The 18,907-nt window shown below is 40.1% G+C and overlaps 1 protein-coding gene and 1 pseudogene across 1 annotated transcript; both read left to right on the top strand.

The window, feature by feature from the left end:
* The first annotated feature begins 555 nt into the window (after window positions 1-555).
* Window positions 556-7,353, top strand: LOC139475870 (uncharacterized; annotated as a pseudogene).
* A 1,697-nt stretch (window positions 7,354-9,050) lies between these two features.
* On the top strand, window positions 9,051-17,443 carry LOC139475985 (uncharacterized). Its single transcript, XM_071259211.1, has 7 exons — window positions 9,051-9,105; window positions 13,868-14,287; window positions 15,604-15,939; window positions 16,043-16,078; window positions 16,628-16,684; window positions 16,861-16,945; window positions 17,137-17,443. Exons 1-7 carry the CDS (start codon window positions 9,051-9,053, stop codon window positions 17,399-17,401), a joined length of 1,254 nt encoding a protein of 417 aa, XP_071115312.1. The 3' UTR covers window positions 17,402-17,443.
* The last annotated feature ends 1,464 nt before the right edge of the window (window positions 17,444-18,907 follow it).

Below are 18,907 nucleotides of genomic sequence, written 5' to 3'. Positions count from 1 at the left end.
TGATTTGTAAACTTAATTACTTTTGTAAAACATTTGTTGATTGTATACTTCTTGTTGGTTGTTGATTGGTTTCACAAACAGTTCTTTTACTTACAGATTCTGTTAGTTAGGTTTTACCCAATGTTCAAGCAATACCCGACGGGGGACACTAAAAAAAGGGCTTCACATCTTCCCCCATTTGGGTATCCGATCCTAGATCTCGCCGGCGCCCCATCAACTATCAGTGGTCACACACGAATGTTAATGGACACAATCTTACAATGTTATCAGCAGAGGCTGTTCAAAAGATAGTTAATTAAAGTGAAAGAGATATTAGTTGTACTGTAGTGTTATAATAATACAAGGTGTAAAGGTTATTGATGCAAAAATATATGATTGTGAAAAACACATTTCTGCAGACAGACCCATTTTCAAACGGGGAAACTATCACAGGTCAAGGGAAATAAGTCACGTGACTCGTTCACCCGAGAGTCGATATGAGGAAATATTTTGAAGCCACAGCACGCGTGTGCAGCCATGGGCGAAGTGAGGGTGTCGGGAACAATACTGGTATTAATGGTATCCTATTGTTCTGGTAAGTAGATTAATGCGCACAAATAACAATTTTTCCTGTTCATCACATTTCGTATTGTTTGATAATGATAATGGATAGTGTGTCCGTCGCTAAAGTTCCTCCTTCCCACCTAATGCTTGACTCAAATGCAATTTACTGACAAACGTATTTTAGTCGTTGTTAAGCAGGCGACCATTTGTCGAACATGGATAACCCTAATCATGAATTTGAAAACTATTTTTCCGTGACATTTTTTAATCTTGCAATCTGACCTGTCCTCCAGGGATGTAGAAGTGGGAGATAAACCTCGTGTTTTCAATGTAAAGGTTTCACACGTAGATTAGATATGTTCAGCGTATGGTTTCGAATTAAACAAAAGAAAATGGAATCAAAGTTCAAAACCTGTAATGATAACACAGGTGGTTTCCATTCTAATATGGCACAATTAGGAGTGTTCAGGTATCGGATGATATTTTCTGCAGGTTGCAATGGCGAATTTGAAGATCGGTTATAATCAAAATCTATATTCGCTTCATGTACCAAAACCTAAACCTTCCCCATAATACTTGAACCACTTCATTGAGACGCAAAAACATCATCTAGGCCGATTTCCTGTTAGCATTATTCAATTTAATTCACTTCAATTCAATGGTATTTTTTATGAAAGCCAATTGACCCATATACAAGTGAGTTACATAGACATACAGTTACTTTACCAACGGACTATCAAGACAACAACAACTGACGTAACACAAAAGCATGGTGAATGTATAAAGATACTTGTAGTTGATCGCTACACGTTTTACTTGACAGTAGACATCCATTCAAAGTTATTAGTAGATATAATTGAAAATGACCAGGCGGGAAGATATTTCATTCTTATTTTGTTATATACAAGGCAAATAAACATAACATGAAATTCATCTTCAGCACCAAGGTTACAGACGGGGCAAATTCTTAGTGACTTTTCAATATCTAAATATCTTCCTCCATTCTCTTTTTAATCACTCAGACCAAGCCTAAAGCGTATATATGTATTGCGGTGGTGTTTGCATCTTAAATTTGAAAGATACGACTCTGGTTCAAGGAGAGACTTAATATTACGATATGTGTCGTATCTCGAACTTCCTGAAAGTGTAGAATGCCAATCCTGTCGGAACATATCTACAGGGCAAGTACGAAATTGTTGTAAAAACATATTCATGTCACCAATAGATTGCGAGATCCATGTGAATCCAAAGCCATAATTAATAAGAGTTAAAAGTATACGGGAACCCCATGTGTTCTTCCCAATGTTATCAAGATATACCAGCATATTATAGGCTTTCCTTGGCAAACGATGTTCAGGTACACATAATAACTTCAGCCAATAGCGTAGGTATCGAGTACAAAATGTTATATATAGTGGGAACCTCCCACATTCACCACCAACCATATTACTGGGAGTTGACATGCCCACATTAAGAACACTCTAGTGAATCTTTTCGATAGAGTAAAACTCTCGACATCCCCATAATTCTGCGCCATACAATAAGATCGGATGTATTTGACAATCACTCAGGTTAAGGAAAATGTGAGGTGTAACAACGCCAGTTTTATACACAACAGACTGCAATTGAAAGAAAGCTTTCTTTGCCCTTGTTGATAAATTTAACAATGATTTACTTAAGTTTAATGTACTTGTGAAAAATATTCACGCCGCTTTCAGCAATATTCCAGCAATATCACGGCGGGGGACATCATATTTTAATAAAACAATCCATGCCACTGGTAATTACATGGTGAGACGGTTTTGAGGTCAACTGTATTTGTTATGAACCTGTAGTGTTTTGAATATGCTCTCTCTATATCGCTGTATGGCTCTGGTATGGTGAGTCAAATCTTTCCCTCAGCCGAAAGAATTAACTTATTTCTTAAATTTCCGTCGTCCATCTGTATTTCGCGCTTCTTGAAAAAAAGTATCAAGTTTGACATTCAAATGTGTTTAGAAACACGGTCGTGGACATAAATGCGTTCTTCAAGTGAACTGGAAGCAACAATATGCTATTTATATCTCTGTGTTGCATATAGGATTAGATTCCACTATAGGTCTCATAAAAAGCGGTGAGCTGTGTTGATGATTGAGAAAGTACATAGCATGAAAATCTGCGACTATGGCAAATAAAGTCGGACTTTATTGTATAAATGCGTTTCAAATATTAAATCTGCTTATACCGTGTTTTATGCAGCATTTTTTATTTGAAATAGGTCATTGGTAAGAGTGTCTTTTAATTACAATATGACTTTATGTGACGGTTGCCTTCTTATCTGCAAGTGCTTTCCTCGTGGACCCTTTTCCAATATTTCAGTTTTTCGAGTTTTCAGTTTCCTTTCAATAGTTAAATGTTGTCAAATATTTGGTGTACATCGTCAAAGCCTTGAGACTGTATGTTAGCCCTTTAATTTTACATTGTACGTTTTGACCACCTTGAACAGGTAGTCTGGAACCTCTTTTTTCCTTCTGTTTCTTTTCCCGCAGGATGCCATCTGGGAAACGTGCGTGAGTCTCTTCTTGCCAATGCGACGTTGAATATATTCTCACTCTTCACACTGACATTGTCCTGAACGTCCCTGTTCCTGAATTCAAAATACAAATCAATAATCTTTGTGAAATAATCTCATGCACTTTTTCTGTTATACTTCAGGTTCCATCATTTGTGAGAAAGTGGATGGGGAAACATTAGAAGGGGACGTTAATGGCGTTTGTTACAATCAGGGGAGTAAGGAGATTAAGTGTCCCAGAAATGAATCAGTGTTGGTCAAACAGTTCTTGCAAAGAGCTCATGCAAGTAAGGGCGGCGACGACAGGGGTGCAGACGACAGAGCCTGTGTAGAAAAAATCAATGATGAATTATATGACGCTAGGGAATGTTTGTTAAACGCATCGGATGTGCATCAGAAGAGGGCTTATCAGGCAGCGATCACTGAGGTTCTGGAGGAGTGTAGTCAGGAGAGGTACTGTATCCTGGAGAGTGACACGAGTTCCTCTATCCATGGTCTGAAGGACCTCCCAGCAGGAGAGGGAAAGAAACGCCCGTCACATCTGGCGGTAATGCATCAGTGTGTTAACGGTAAATTACAGCCGGCCATTTACAGTGAAATATAGTAAAGATTTCTAACTTTTAGCGAGACTATGTTCCACGTTTGTTTTAGGTTGTGATGAAAAGGGTAAATATGGTTTTTCTCTTGCATGGATATCTCAAGATGTTGGAAATGATAAACTCTTTATCTTCATGCTTAAGGAAAGATTAGTGGATATATTTTCACAAGATTGGCACTGTCAAATATCATCCTCAAGGTTTTTATGCCATTATACGAATATAAAATCTTTACTTGTTCCTGAAAAATATGTATCTGTACTTCAGGATAGAACTTTGAGAAGATCTTTGTGTAAATTACGTATATCATTACATAATTGTATTGTTAACAATCTCAGAAAGAAAAATGTACAAGATAAAGAAAGTAGTTTATGCCGTTATTGTAATGAAGGCTACGTTGAGGATCAGTTTCATGTACTTCTCATTTGTAAATATTATCAGTTTCTTAGAAATAGATACCTCCCTATGATTTCAACTATGTTCAAAGATGAACAACTGATGAGAAATTTGTTGAACTCCTGCAATGCAAATACAATATCATCTCTGTCAATATTCCTGAAGAAGATTTTTGAAATTAGACGTTAATATTTTATGTAAACTTATTATTACCTACACGTGACTGTACAATGTTGATACCAAAAAAACAACACTACTGTACTATAGGTCATATGGCCTAAAATATTGAATAAACTTCTGTCTGTCTGTCTGCCTGTCTGTTTGTGCCATGTTACCACTGAAACAACGTCTTTGTGTACTAGATTTCAAGGTTATGCTCATTACATAGGCTCACATACTACAATAGTGGAATCTGAATGTCACGAAGCAAACGTACCGAAACTGCCAGCTGACAAGACTATTCTAACCATTCAAGTCTATTTGTTGCTCCCTGTTTTATTTAAGCGTTGTATATTTCCGAAGGAGTGTATGCATGAATATATATAATTACATAGTTTCAGATGTGCGTACTTATATTAACATATGCAAATACGACCATAATCATTGATTATATACTTTCCTATATATCATGTTTAGAGCAAAGCATCATCCCTTGTTAACAAATCAAATTTATGACTCCTGATACAGTGAGTGAGTGTAGTTTTATGCCGCTTTTAGCAATATTCAAGCAATATCACGACGGGGGACAGATTGTAGCCATATAAGGAAGCGAACGCAGGTCTTCAGCTTGACGGGCGAACGCCTTAACCATTAGGCTACCCGACCACCCCCTTCATTAAGAACTTATCAAACGTGATATGACTTTTCAGACCAAGTTGCCAGTGTCATGTTGTGTGACAACAAGACCGAAACAGGCAAGGAGGTCCATCAGGGACAAGACACGTACAGTGTACACAATCCATGGTGGCGACCTGGCAGTCCACTTCATGAAGGAGATTACCATCAGCCAATCAGAGTGGAGTTTACAGGTGGACGTTATCCGTGACTATCTACCTGACAAGATATGGATGAGACTGGAAGGTAATTATTTAATAATGCACCTTTGATGACAAAACGTGTAATGTTATCATTACAATTAAACGTCTTCGTTAATTAATTATCTTCCTTTTCTACAGGACACAACGGCTCTGACGTTACAGTCACATGTAATGTGGGTATGTCCTTTGCTATTTCTACTTGGAGGGGCGGTGGGCTAGACTATTGGTTAAAGCGTTCGCTCGTCACGCCGAAGACCCGGGTTCGATTCCCGACATGTGTACAATGTGTGCAGCACTTTTCTGGTGCCCCTCGCCGTGATATTGCTTAATTGTGTCGTAATGCCATACTCACTCACTCACTATTTCTACTTGTCTATATATGCTCGGTCACTCATTCAGAATAATTATTCACAAAATTAAGCTGACATGATTTGAAAGTTAGATTGACACCAACGAAAAAAAAAGAAACGTTATTAGTATCAACGTACAGTGCTAAGGAAATGAAAAATAATCTATCACGTAGGTATAAGGTATGGTAATTTACTTACCACGAACTAATGGGGTGAGAATGCGATTGTTTTAGAAAATATATACTCTATGGTCTCTTGGAGAGCCCCAGTTTTTATTTATTCCAAATTTACCAAGTTATTCTTTTTCCATATCTGAAAGCACCTCTTTCTCAACCATAATAAATAGGGAGATTCTAATAATGATATTAGCTGTTGTAAGTTGCAAGCAGCGGAGTTGAGGTTCCTAGACCATTCAGGGCATGTTGTATTTGGAGAGGAAACAAAACTTGAGTCAAAATATATTGTTATGTATTACAATGTTTATCGGGCATGGTTAAATGAATACATTCTTCTGACATCTTATTTCCTTTTTTTTCGAATGAGAAAACGTCAATTGAAAAGAAAAGCATAGTTTAAAACTTGAGTTGGTCAAACTGGACGTCTTTGTCCTACATTGTTATTGCATTGATCTATATGCCCCCATATCATTTTTTGAAAATTGTTTCAGAATCAGAGACTCGTGACACACATGTTGCGCCACGATCTTCGTCAGGTGAAAAGTGTTTGAATTATTAAGAAAATAGTACTATTGTATTTATCACTACATCTGTGGCAGGTGGTTAATATCTACATATTTAACAAGTACACCATGACGGAGGAGGGGGGAGGCTGGGATGGGCATAGACTGATGATTACTCTGAGGCATCGTATCTCGTCATGTCACCTTGTTTCTGTGGCAGTTCAGTAATCCACTGATGGTCGTTTTTAAAAAAACATCCTCATCATTATGACTCCAAGTCAACACTGCAGCCATACTCGATGATTCCAGTAAATGGGATATTTTCTGTGAACTGCATCATGTTGGGGTCTTACCCGTGAAGTTGTATCTTCAGTTGTTTGTTTGTTGTTTAACGCCGCACTCAGCAATATTCTAGCTATATGACAAGCATAGTCGCCTTTTACGGCAAACATGGGTTGCTGAGGACCAATTCTATCCCGGATCTTTACGGGTCTAATCTGTCCCCAGGCACTCCGACGTCAGGATATTCTGTTTTGTCCTGGATAACATATGTCCATTGTTTCCATTTCATTGCAGGTGAACGGCACACCCAGATTGTGTTTGTGTGTGTTGGCTTTGTCACAGGGTTTGTCTCTGTTGGTTTCATCATGGCTATTTGTGTCAAAAGGTAAACAATAAGAACACGGGCTTGAACTAGTATTTGTCATAATGTAAACATCTTGTGAGACATATCAACAAAAGCAGAAACACAACAATATTATCCATTTGTTCTGAAAGACCCTGCGCGTGACTGAGCATTATCGTGTTTCAGGAGGTCAGCACACTCGGGCTCCACGTCCAACGAAGGAGGCGATAAGGGCGTGGTCTACTACTCTCAACCGGATGAGTCACGTGTCCAGCAGCCAATCGGATCACCAGAAGGAGATGCTGCTGAACCTCACTACCACATGCCGGATGACCCACGTGACCAGGGAGCAGCAGGATGCAATGATTATTACCTGGTGCCTGTTCACCGACAGACACGATAAACCAGCCTTGCCAGCCTTGCTGAAATAGTGTCAATGCCTCGTCTTGTTTTGTTTATTGCACTATTATTAAGGAGACAGTGTTTTTACAGACCATTTTGCATCTTCTATTGTCGATATCGTTGGTGACCACACCTGACATTAACATTGATAGCGTCATCTAATGGAATGTGGAACTCCTCATCCATGTCATTTGTAACGTTTACTTTTTGACGTGGTGATCATTTAGTGACATTTATAGTATGTGGTGATGTCAAATGGGGTTTAACGTCGCGTTCAAGATTATGTGATTGACATCATGAGCATCGATCCACGCAATTTGGACCGATGACATGCATCAACCAAGTCAGCGAGCCTGACCACCCGATCCCGTTAGTCGCATCTAACGACAAGCAAAGTCGCCTCTTACGACAAGCCAAGTCCAAGCATTGGTTGGTGAAGACCTATTGTACCCCGGATCTTCACGTTCATGCATGTTCGTGGCTACTACTCCAGGCTTAACCCACTGAGATACCATGCTGTAGTTTAAAATGGACAACACAGCCTCAGGCGGATTGAACAGACACCGATCCGACCAGTCATGGTAGTATGAAGCTGAGCGCCGGACAGGGTAACAGGAAGTACCATCTTATAACAGCTTTTTGTGTGACGGGGCCAGGGGATCGAACCAACGACCTTCCACTCTATGGGCCATTGTTTATTGTGCACGGTGCTTGTAGACTATGTTATGTTTGGGAAAGGATTTTGGAAAGGGTTTTGTCGTTTTTCGTTATTGTAAACACCTTGTAATGGCATTGAACTGTGAATCAACATCGAGGTCTGAATTTTAAACAAAGGATGTAGGATAAAAAGATTGGAGCTGCTCTACCATATCACTGATAAATTGATTTTTGATTATAAACAACTTGTAAAAAAGACCTGTCACCATGCCTTGCCTGCAATAAAATCTGCCTCCTACCATGTGCTTGTCCATATGTGTATCAACAAGAAAAGAGCCTTATGTTTGTAATTTGTAATTAACATTTGCATCCATTTCATCTGAGTTTCATCTGAGTTCTACACAGTGGACACAGTTCAGCAGACGTAGACCTCGACTACATATAGAACAAGCTACATCATGGCGTCCTGTAATTAATCAGACAAACCAGTGACTGACATTATGAGAGACGCCCAAACCCTTCGGTAACCGATGCATGTAATCAGCCGAGGTCAGCCACCCGATCCTTCCTGTCGCCTCCCGAGACAGGCATAGGTTACTCCGGACCTAGTCTAACTATCAAGGATGAAAGATAGGTTACTCCGGACCTAGTCTAACTATCAAGGGCAAAAGCAAAAGTATATTGCCCAGTAACAGGAGAAAGCTTTACTCGCGAACACCTGGCGTCATCACCGATTTTCAGTGATCTATACATATAATTTGTACCCCTCATTTTCCTTTTATGCCCAATATCAGAATGTTGTATCACGAGGGGTACACGTGGCTTTATGCGCCTTTTGAAGACCTAACGAGGGACGCATAAATCCTTATGAATATGTGAATGTTTTGTGGCTATAATTTATGTGTATCAGTTTCACGACAGTACACCACGCCTGCTCCTTTGGAAATAGGCCTTTCGTTCTACATTTGGTGAACAGTTTAGTAGTTTCACGAGCCTGTGTCCGGCTGACGAGGAAAACGCAAATGATGGGACTACATATCAGATCCGCTTCAATATTAGAGCCTGAAACATCAAGGCCGGATTTTGACAGATTCAACGTTCTATTCAAGTGTGGAAAGACACTCCTATCATCATAATCTATCTGAAACCGGCTGCATATGACTCACGATCACAATTGATAGGGAAATATTAACTGAAATTATTCGCGTACAGCCATGGAGACGGTCAGCGTGTTTGGATTATTGGTGTTACTGGCGAATTCCTGTCTCTGTAAGTAGATGTCTACACTGTTGCATCCTCATAGAACCAACTCTAAGAATCCTTCAAATCGTATTATCATTATTCGCTGGGACAAGTGAAGATCCGGGTTAGGATAGGTCTTCAGCAACCTATGCTTGTCGTAGGCTCGGGTGGTGAGGCTCGCATATTTAGTAGCTCGATGCTTGTCGTAAGAGGAGACCGAGCGATCAGGGTCGGTGATTTGTGTCATCGTACCCCGACGGCGTGGACCGTTGCTCATGATGTCAGTCAATTAGTTGTTTAGGTCAGATCGCCGTCATATAGTTGGAATATTGCTGGGAGCGGCGATAAACAACACACAAACAAACACACTAAACATTATTCGTATGTGTAGTGTTGTTGAATATGATTTCTGGCGGTTTTTAATTCCGATGTTGACTGTAACTGATAATATACATAACCTACACGCATGCTCTTTTTGAAATTGTTCTTGATGGTAAAATATCAGTTTGTTTGGACAAGGACTGAAAATGTAGAGGAGGGTGGTTAGTTGAGTCACTTTGTAGCATGTCACTTATCGTTTATAGTAATGTACAGTTGAATTGATATATTGTTGACTTCTTGTTAGTAATCACTGAGATATAACTGATATAATTTTCAAAGCAGTTTTAATTCTAATCTTAACTGACTCAATAAACAATCCGGATATATAACAACCTCCTTTAAAAGCAAATTCAGTTCGTGTAGTAATAATAAATATATTCTTATGTGTTTTAATAATGGTTTATTATTATTCACTATGTGACATTTTTAAATCCGGAATTAAATCGGAAAAAGTTACTGTGCTTCATATGAGTGAGTGAGTGAGTGAGTGATGCAAGTCTCAGACGTTTACCACTTTGTTGAAACCCACGAGCACGTGCATGGTGCTGACAAACCTAGTAACATAATATGGGCGAACCGGGATTCCAACCCACAGTCAAAGAAGTTTCTGACGCGCCCAAGGGACGCAACTCTGCACAACAAATCTGCAGCACCTTATACCACAGGGATACCCATGCCCCATGCTTCATATGAAGTGGTGTAAATCGTATGTTACTGAAAATATACAGAATAATGTTTTTATATTCTTCTGATCAATGTTGTATCATAAAATGTCACTGGCAAAACTCAGGAGGTAGAGAGACACACAGGGTGGTGTGTAACACCTCAATTAACAATGTCGTTATCGGGTAAGACCATCGTTTGCGTTGATACAGGCGGGGCAGCGGCGAACCACTCAATACCCCAGATGATAGAACACAGCCTGGGGGTTGTTCTTGCAAATGACAACCAATGATCGTCCAAATTGAGCTTTGCCAGTTGGTTCTGGTTCTGTCGTAGGCGTCTCCTTTCGTTATCTCCAGACATGTTGTGCACAAGGGGAGAGGTATGGCGTCCTATGCCGTCATTACACTTCTACTCCCAAACTAACGCCGTTGAGTAACACAAGCGTAACTAAAACGTTCTCCTGGACGCATTTGCATTAAAATATGCATTATTTAATTTCAGAATACATGTACTTTTATTTAACTTTATATGACGCACAGTTACTTTTTCCGTTAGAATACATACAAGTTAACAATTGTATGATTGCCTTTTATTATAATAAGTACTTACATCACTTTTCTCATCTAGCCTTATTTTCTTGCTTCTTCTCAAAAGTCAAGTAAAGTGAAGAAGTTTACTGCAATGTTGCGAATATCAGTTTTCCTAGCCACTTTAAGTCAATTCCAGAGAGAAAGAATACCATAACATTCGCAGGAAGTATTTAATTGTCCACGTGAAAGTGCTCAAATTACACGCTCCCATGTGCGAAATACGCTACGGTCGGAAAGCGCACGTTAAATATCCTATATCGGTCAGTCAGTCAGACGCTCCGTAATCGGATTCCAAAACAAACTAGACCGCCTCCGTGGTCTCGTGGTAGCACGTCTGCTCGGAAAGAGGAAGGTCGGGGATGCAACGTGTCATACCAAAAGACGTCAAAAGATGATATTTGTTGTTACCCTGCCTGACGCTCGGCATGAAGGATTTACATGTAAAACAAGAACTGGCCGTCTCTGTGTCTGGGAATTCATGTTAAAGTGCGGCATGGTATCTGAGTGGGCTAGCACTGTAAAATCGGCATAAGTAGGTACTCGTACAAGCAGCCACGAACGCACGCACATGGACGTCGCTATATAGGTGCAGCAATCTTGAACGCGACGATAAACCCCATTTCACCTCCTTCAAGGCTGAAGACGTCGGAGGCTGCTTCACAGTGCTTACGCCATCTGAACATTGACTATAGAGCCGGCCGCATTGAGACCCCGACACCGAATGGGGCCAAAAATCATGGAGGTCAAAGTAACTGAGGGCTATAGAATTAAGGACTGACTGTAGAAACAAGACTGGATTGGACCCCTCGGCGGGTCGGGTAATTTCTTCAGACTCTAGTGGTGGGAAGGATCTCCCGGACACTGACCGAGAACCATCCCAGGTACAATCTAATCTCAGGGGCATGGCGAGGTAAATGTCGGCCTCCTGAATACGCTAAAACGGAACCACGGAGGATAAAGAGTGCTGAAATCAGCATCAATGTCAACAACACCAGGCAAATGGGCCCGAACATGAAGATTCCCCAGCAGAATTCGAACGGCAGAGACACCGGGTTGTCCGAGTGCTCTAGCACAACCAGGGGACACTTCTGTCTTCAGCTGTATTGTAGGCACCACTGCAGAGAGGGACAATAACATTGGACGATGAAGACTTCGACGGAGAGGCAGAAAACATGGACTTTTTTGTTTGGTTGGTTTGTTGTTTTGTGCCGCACTCAGCAATATTCCAGCTATATGACCGTGATCTGTATATAATCGTGTCTTGACCAGGCAATCCAATGATTGATATCATGAGCACCGATCCAGCCAATTGGGATCGATGACCGTGCATCAACCAAGTCAACGAGCCTGACCACCCGATCCCGTTAGTCGTTATGGAATTACCTGCCGAAGATCCACTATAGGAGTGGACCATAACTGATCCTCGAGACAGCCGACGTGAACCAAAAACCGTCTCTGGAGGACTTCGATTTCCCCTCACAAGAGTGATGCATGTCGGGCTTAGACGACTAAGGCCGCGGGGATTTCGATTTCCGCTTACCAAGCTTGGCCGAATGAAGCAAACATAAACTTGAGCTCGGACACGCTCTGGGCCATGTTGGCTGGCATACTACTCATCTGAGCAGACAATTCCCCATCTGTGATCAGGCATTCCGCCGGCTGCGGGGACGTCGGCAACAGAGTCTAATATGATCATCCAGGGGTAGACGCGGAGGGAAACGGATCCAGGGATGCTTATCTCAAACCCATCTTACACTGTTATTTGGACGCCATAGTCCGGTATAAAAGGATATCAAATTGCTCGATATTAGTAAGCATATGCTTGACACAGTCTGTGACAAGCATACAGAGAATTTTAATGACTAACTATCAGCAAACAGTGCCACACGAGGTTGCGTGGCGGAGTCTGGTAAGAAGGACAGGCAACTCCGTATGTTGAGTGAAATGTATCTGTATTTAAGGAAAAGTAAGAAAATTTGATTATAAGAGGAAAGTGGGACTGTATTATGCCAAAACCAACATGTATGCTGCCCTCGAAATCGTTCTGAGTGATAACATACCATAACTCAGTGTTTAATCATAATGTTATTTGACAAGTAACGGTAATACCTAAACTGCTGCTCACAATCATGAATATATTGACCAACGGTTGGCAGTGCACATTGTATACACAGTTTGATAATAAACATTTAGAAATTCAAATATTTCCAGCTGTTCGTGATAGGCACAAGTATGATAATATCGCTCAAAGGCAATATACTCAGATTATCAGAATGGCTTTAACTGAGTGGCATTATATAGTTGTTTGGAACGAAAGGGACAACTGAATACATATTACTTGAATGAAGTTTAAAATGAACTTTCAAATGAAATTATATTCACTGGCAATGCATATTCTGTTATAAACGACCACGACCCATTAGAGACCGGACAATTTGATATTCTGGAGAGGTTGGGATTGGGGTGTTATTTTATCGCAAAAAATAAATTGTCCCCAAAAAATCGTGAAAAATAATTATGCTTCACAGTTCTTGAAAAACACAGATGTTATCTGTTTTTAAAAAAAATAAAATATTTGGGCTCATAGTTTTAAATATAAATAATATCTGGTTTTGCATCAATAGCTGAAAAAAATATCTGGTCTCAAAACAAAATCCGAGACCCCCTCCCTGACTATCTTCAGATTTTCTCGACGAAATGTTGAATAACGCTTCAAACAAAATTATTTGATGAATGTTAAAGAGAAATATTAGACACTAAAATCAGAATTCTAGAAAAGATTTCCCCCGCGATTAATAACAGGAATTGTTCATTTTCTCCATTTCCAATCAATCTTATATGCAGAGTGTGTGAGTTAATTTCTGGGGGAGTGTCTTGTCAGGGGTAGAATATATCTTATTCCACTGCTTCAAGGTATACAGTTTTGTCCTCTGAAAGATGCCTAATACTTGTTTAGGTCAGCCGTATTTGTCATAATCTTTCTATATTTCTACACATTGAAAACTGCGTGACTCTGTTATTGTCAATGCGACGTTGAATATATACTCACTCTTCACACTGACGTTGTCCTGAACTTCCCTGTTCCTGAATTCAAAATACTAATCAATAATCTTTGTGAAATAAGCTCATGCACTTTTTCTGTTATACTTCAGGTTCCATCATTTGTGACAAAGTGGATGTGGCAAAATTAGAAGGGGGCTTTAGTAGCGTTTGTTACAATGAGGGGAGTAAAGAGATCAAGTGTCCCAGAAATGAATCAGTGTTGGTCAAACAGTTCTTGCAAAGAGCTCATGCAAGTAAGGACGGCGACGTCAGGGATGCAAACGACAGAGCCTGTGAAGAAAAAATCAATGATGAATTATATGGGGAATGTTTGTTAAACGCATCGGATGTGCGTGATAAGAGGGCTTATCAGGCAGCGATCACTGAGGTTCTGGAGGAGTGTAGTCAGAAGAGGTACTGTATCTTGGAGAGTGACACGAGTTCCTCTATCCATGGCCTGAAGGACCTCCCAGTAATAGAGAGAAAGAAACGCCCGTCACATCTGGTTGTATTGCATCAGTGTGTCAAAGGTAAAGAGCTTGATATAGCTATGGAAATGTTTAGTGCCAGTTTTTAATGTTAAGAGTATGCTCCACGTTGTAGACGTTGTGGTCCTACCCTCACCACTCACATTTGTATTATATATTCTGTTTCATTCCTTTCTGCATTCATATTGTACACGTAATAACAGACTTACCTAAAACATGTGATGACACTCCAAAAGGTTATTTGTTTGTTTAACGCTAGATTCACCCTGTCCACCCTAACCTCATTCCACAAGGTAAATGGGATCTATTCTAACTTGGAATCACCACGTGGTTAATGTGTTATGAACAAATGAAACACTTTGATTCCATCACTGGCAGCTGGGAACATTACTTTCTTAGTAATCTATTGTGTGACCGGAATCTGATATCACCACTCCACAGCAGAGTGTACCCATCCATGTAAACACTAACAATTATGACAATATTTGTACAATCTTGGCACATGAGAATAATCTTAAGATTATATTTATCTCCAGATTGTACATCACAGCGCCAATTGCGTTCTCAAATGCAGCAGCTCTACTTTGTTATATAACCCATATCACATCCAGGTTTTCCATGCAAACTGTGTGAATGGCGGGGCTGCCGATAGGGCATGACATGCTTTACCTTTTGGCGAACGTCTGGCGTCATCACTGATTTTCAGTGATGGATTCATATGCTTTTTACACATATTTTGCCCTTTACACCTAATGAATCTGTTTCGCAAGATAATAAAAAAAAGCAAAGAAGATAGTTTGTTGTTAAAAACATGTAGTTATAAAAATGTAAGTGATGCAAGAGGAGTGATTAGGAAGGGTTAACATAGTGATGACAAGTTGCATGCCAACGAACACATCCTATTTGTAATAGTAATCTATTGTGTGACCGGAATCTGATATCACCACTCCACAGCTGTCTTAACATTTTTAACAAAGCCTTCTCAGTTCAAAGGAGTGTACTCAACCATGTAAACACTAACAATTGTGACAATATTTGTACAATCTTGGCATATGAGAATAATCTTAAGATTATATTTATCTTCAGACGGGACTCAATCTAAAAAAGTATGAGAATCTGTACTTTACTAAGAAAGTGTTATCACAAATATAACATCTGTTACATTTGACCACTTTCTAAATGACATTGTGTATTTAATTTTATCATTGGTTATTTGGAATTGATTTTAAACGTGTGCCAGCATACAGAATGGATAATAATGACAACATATTTCCTGTTATTTGTATAAATAGTATAACATCGACAAATCGAATTATATGTGATTTACTTTCTCAGACAAGTAGAACACATTATTTCAGACCAAGTTGCCAGTGTCTTGTTGTGTGACAGCAAGACCAAAACAGGCAAGGAGGTCTACATCAGCAGCAACCGACTGAAGATGTCATCTCGGGAAACAAGCACCTGCACCTGTACAGTCAGTGGAGCTGCGAGCCGCGTCACCCTGCTGGACGTCAGACTGGGCAACAGCAACGTGACCACACTGTCCATCAAGGACAAGACAGTGTACACAATCCATGGTGGCGACCTGGCAGACCACTTCATTGAGGAGATTAACATCAGCCAATTAGAGTGGAGTTTACAGGTGGATGTTATCCGTGACTATCTCCCTGACAAAATATGGATGAGAGTGAAAGGTAATACTTTTCACAAGGTTCCATTGATTATGAAATAGTAATAATAGCTAAAATGTACATAATTCAAGCAAATTAATTAATTAATTTACTTCTTTTTCCATAGGACACAACGATTCTGACGTCACAGTCGCATGTACAGGTATGCCCTTTGCTACTTACACCTTTCTAATGGTTGGTGCAACACAACACAATCCGTTTATTCGTATGAAGTGTAAACGATAGAGTGTAAATGGTTCAGCCCCTTGACGCATTATTGATTATTCTGTCGTAAGTCAATCATGATAATATCGTCATCTATGTCATGTCTATGAGACTGATATTAGACAACTATTCTTCTTCTAAAAATCTTAAATTCTGTATAACAAACACCCCAGTGTGTATTCTTGGGGAACGTCAGGATTCCGATAATCTCAATTTTCTGGATCAGCAGGAGAATAATAATACGAACACACAATGGCATTTAGAAAGAGGTCAAATGTAACACATGTTATATCTGGGATAACACTTTCTTAGTAAAGTACAGATACTCGTACTACCCTCAAACCTCACCCCGACCCTCTGTCAATAATAACGACACGAGAATAATAATGACACGAATTATATTTCACACTTCGCCATATCACGTTTGAAAAGGAAGTCCTCAACAGCTTGGTTAAATGATATTGTCGATTTCTTTTTTCAGCGACAGAAGCAGCTTCAAACACCAATAGGACGCAATCGGTGTCATCAGGTAAGGCCGTTCTTGGTTTGGCACAAATGTACAAGTGCATGTATCTGTTTGATTCGATTAATAGACTAATATTGTGTGCTTGTTTCAGACACGTCTGTGTATCGGTGGTAAAGTTCGTCTACCAACTGGTGTACCAAGTTATATATATATACCTCCTTTTAAATGTACACATTTGTCAAAATATGTTTCAGTTGGATCACAGCTTGTTTTCCTTCCTGTTGGGGTTTTGGTTGGATTTGTGACTGTTGGTATTATCTTCATATTGTATGTGAAAAGGTTGGTACCACACCAATACATTTTATTGCATGGACGTGTGTTAATATGAAAGACAAGACAAATCTATATTTTCCGAAACGACATGTCTAAATTCACTATATGCATGCAGACAAATCTATTTATAATTATCAATATACACATATTATTAAATTGTTATCACAAAACCATCTATGAATTCTATTTTTACCCAGGAGAAAAAGCAACCCGGCCTTTGTTTCACCTTCGCTACGGTTTACCCCTGAAGGGAATGACGCCCTTGAGCCCATCTACTCCTTACCCCATCAACATCGGGAGACGGCTCCCCCTCGCCAACTTTCTACCAAGAGCCTTAGTCCCGGGATCCACAACCAGGACGACCCCGACTACAGTGTGGCCCTCCAACCTAACCCCAACCCTCTGACACTGTCAAACCTAACCATCGACAAGAACAAGCTTCGATCAAACACAGAACCGTGAACAGTGAAGTAACTATGACATCCTTGCAATTTGTTGCCCGTACGCAGATAAAAATATTTTAATGTATAATTGATCTTATTGTTTGCTTGTAGCATATTATTTGGGCTTTGCTGCGTCCTACCAAAAGACGTTAAAACATGGTACTTCTTGTTACAATGTCTGGCGCTAGGCATTAAGAGGCTAAAACAAGGACTGATTGGCTCGGAGTTAGTATACTGTGTCTGAGTGGGGTATTCATGTTGAACTGCGGCATGGTATCTCAGTGTGCTAGCACTATAAATCGGCATCAGTCCCGACTAGTACAAGCAGCCACACACACAAACTCGCGTGCATGAACGTGGCTATATAAGTGCAATAATCTTGGACGCGACGTTCTAAACCCCATTTCTCCTCACCAGACCCTCAATTACAAGAAACCAGGCCTTGGTTCCTCAGGCAAAATATGAGACATACTCGGAAATGTATGAGTATGATAACGTTCAGTTCTTCCCTATTTTCAAATCATTACCTAATATTTCGTGATAACAAAGAGGAAAAATGAATCTGGCTTGTTTAAGACTTTGTGTGTTTTATACAATGCTACTGAAACCATTGCTTTACATGGCACGCAATTGCTCAACAGCCGATAATGAATACCGAAAGCGATTCCATTAAGGAAACAGATATATATACTAGCGGAAAAAGTAACTGTGCTTCTAATAAAGTGGTGTGAATGTTGTTACTGAAAATATACAAAATAATATTTGGTCAGTCGTCTGATCAATGTTTTATCCTAACAATGTCATTGCCAGAACCCATAATGGTAACACTAGACATGGAGGCTCGCCCTCTCAGTTTGTTTGTTTTGTTTGTTTGTTGTTTAACGCTGCACTCAGCAATATTCCAGCTATATGACGGCGGTCTGTAAAATACTCGAGTCTTGACCAGACAATCCAGTGGTTGACATCATGAGCATCGATCCACGCTATTGAGATCGATGACATGTATCAACCAAGTCAGCGAACCTGACCACCCGATCCCGTTAGTCGCCTCTTACAACAAGCATAGTCGCCTTTTACGGCAAACATGGGTTGCTGAAGACCTATTCTACCCCTGATCTTCACTGGTCTCGCCCTCTAAGAGCGGTGGTGAAACAACTCTGTTAACAATGTCAATATCGGATGTTACAACCATTTTAGTAGATATTGGCAAGGCAGCGGCGGCACATTACAAGTGGTCAACCGACCTCGAGGGGTACATGGTGTGATGTGCCCTGTATGTGAGCCAATGTACACAAGGTTCATCACACCTTATGCCCCGTGAGATCGGTTTACAACGAACAGGCCCGGAATATATGTCCGCCTTTTTACTGAGTTAGCCAAACTCGAAGCAGGAGGACGCAAACAAACCGAGTTACTTGCCTTTACCCAAGCATTCGGATAAACGTCGGTTCATTTCAACTTAACGATACTCGAGATATGGAATTTTCTACGATGTGTTCCCATTGATTTCTCAATCTCATCCGAG

Source organism: Haliotis cracherodii, unplaced genomic scaffold, assembly GCF_022045235.1.
Source record: "Haliotis cracherodii isolate W230 unplaced genomic scaffold, xgHalCrac1.p SCAF_3, whole genome shotgun sequence".
Taxonomy (NCBI): domain Eukaryota; kingdom Metazoa; phylum Mollusca; class Gastropoda; order Lepetellida; family Haliotidae; genus Haliotis; species Haliotis cracherodii.
The sequence above is the reverse complement of the archived record's forward strand: the minus strand, read 5'-3'. Positions and strand labels throughout refer to the sequence as shown.

Bases quoted from the DNA above. Each gene is read 5' to 3' on its own strand.
- LOC139475985 (XM_071259211.1), top strand. From the start codon at position 9,051: ATGGAGACGGTCAGCGTGTTTGGATTATTGGTGTTACTGGCGAATTCC. The intron at 16,079-16,627 runs GTATGCCCTTTG...TTTCAGCGACAG, and splicing joins CGTCACAGTCGCATGTACAG to AAGCAGCTTCAAACACCAAT. The intron at 16,946-17,136 runs GTTGGTACCACA...ATTTTTACCCAG, and splicing joins TTCATATTGTATGTGAAAAG to GAGAAAAAGCAACCCGGCCT.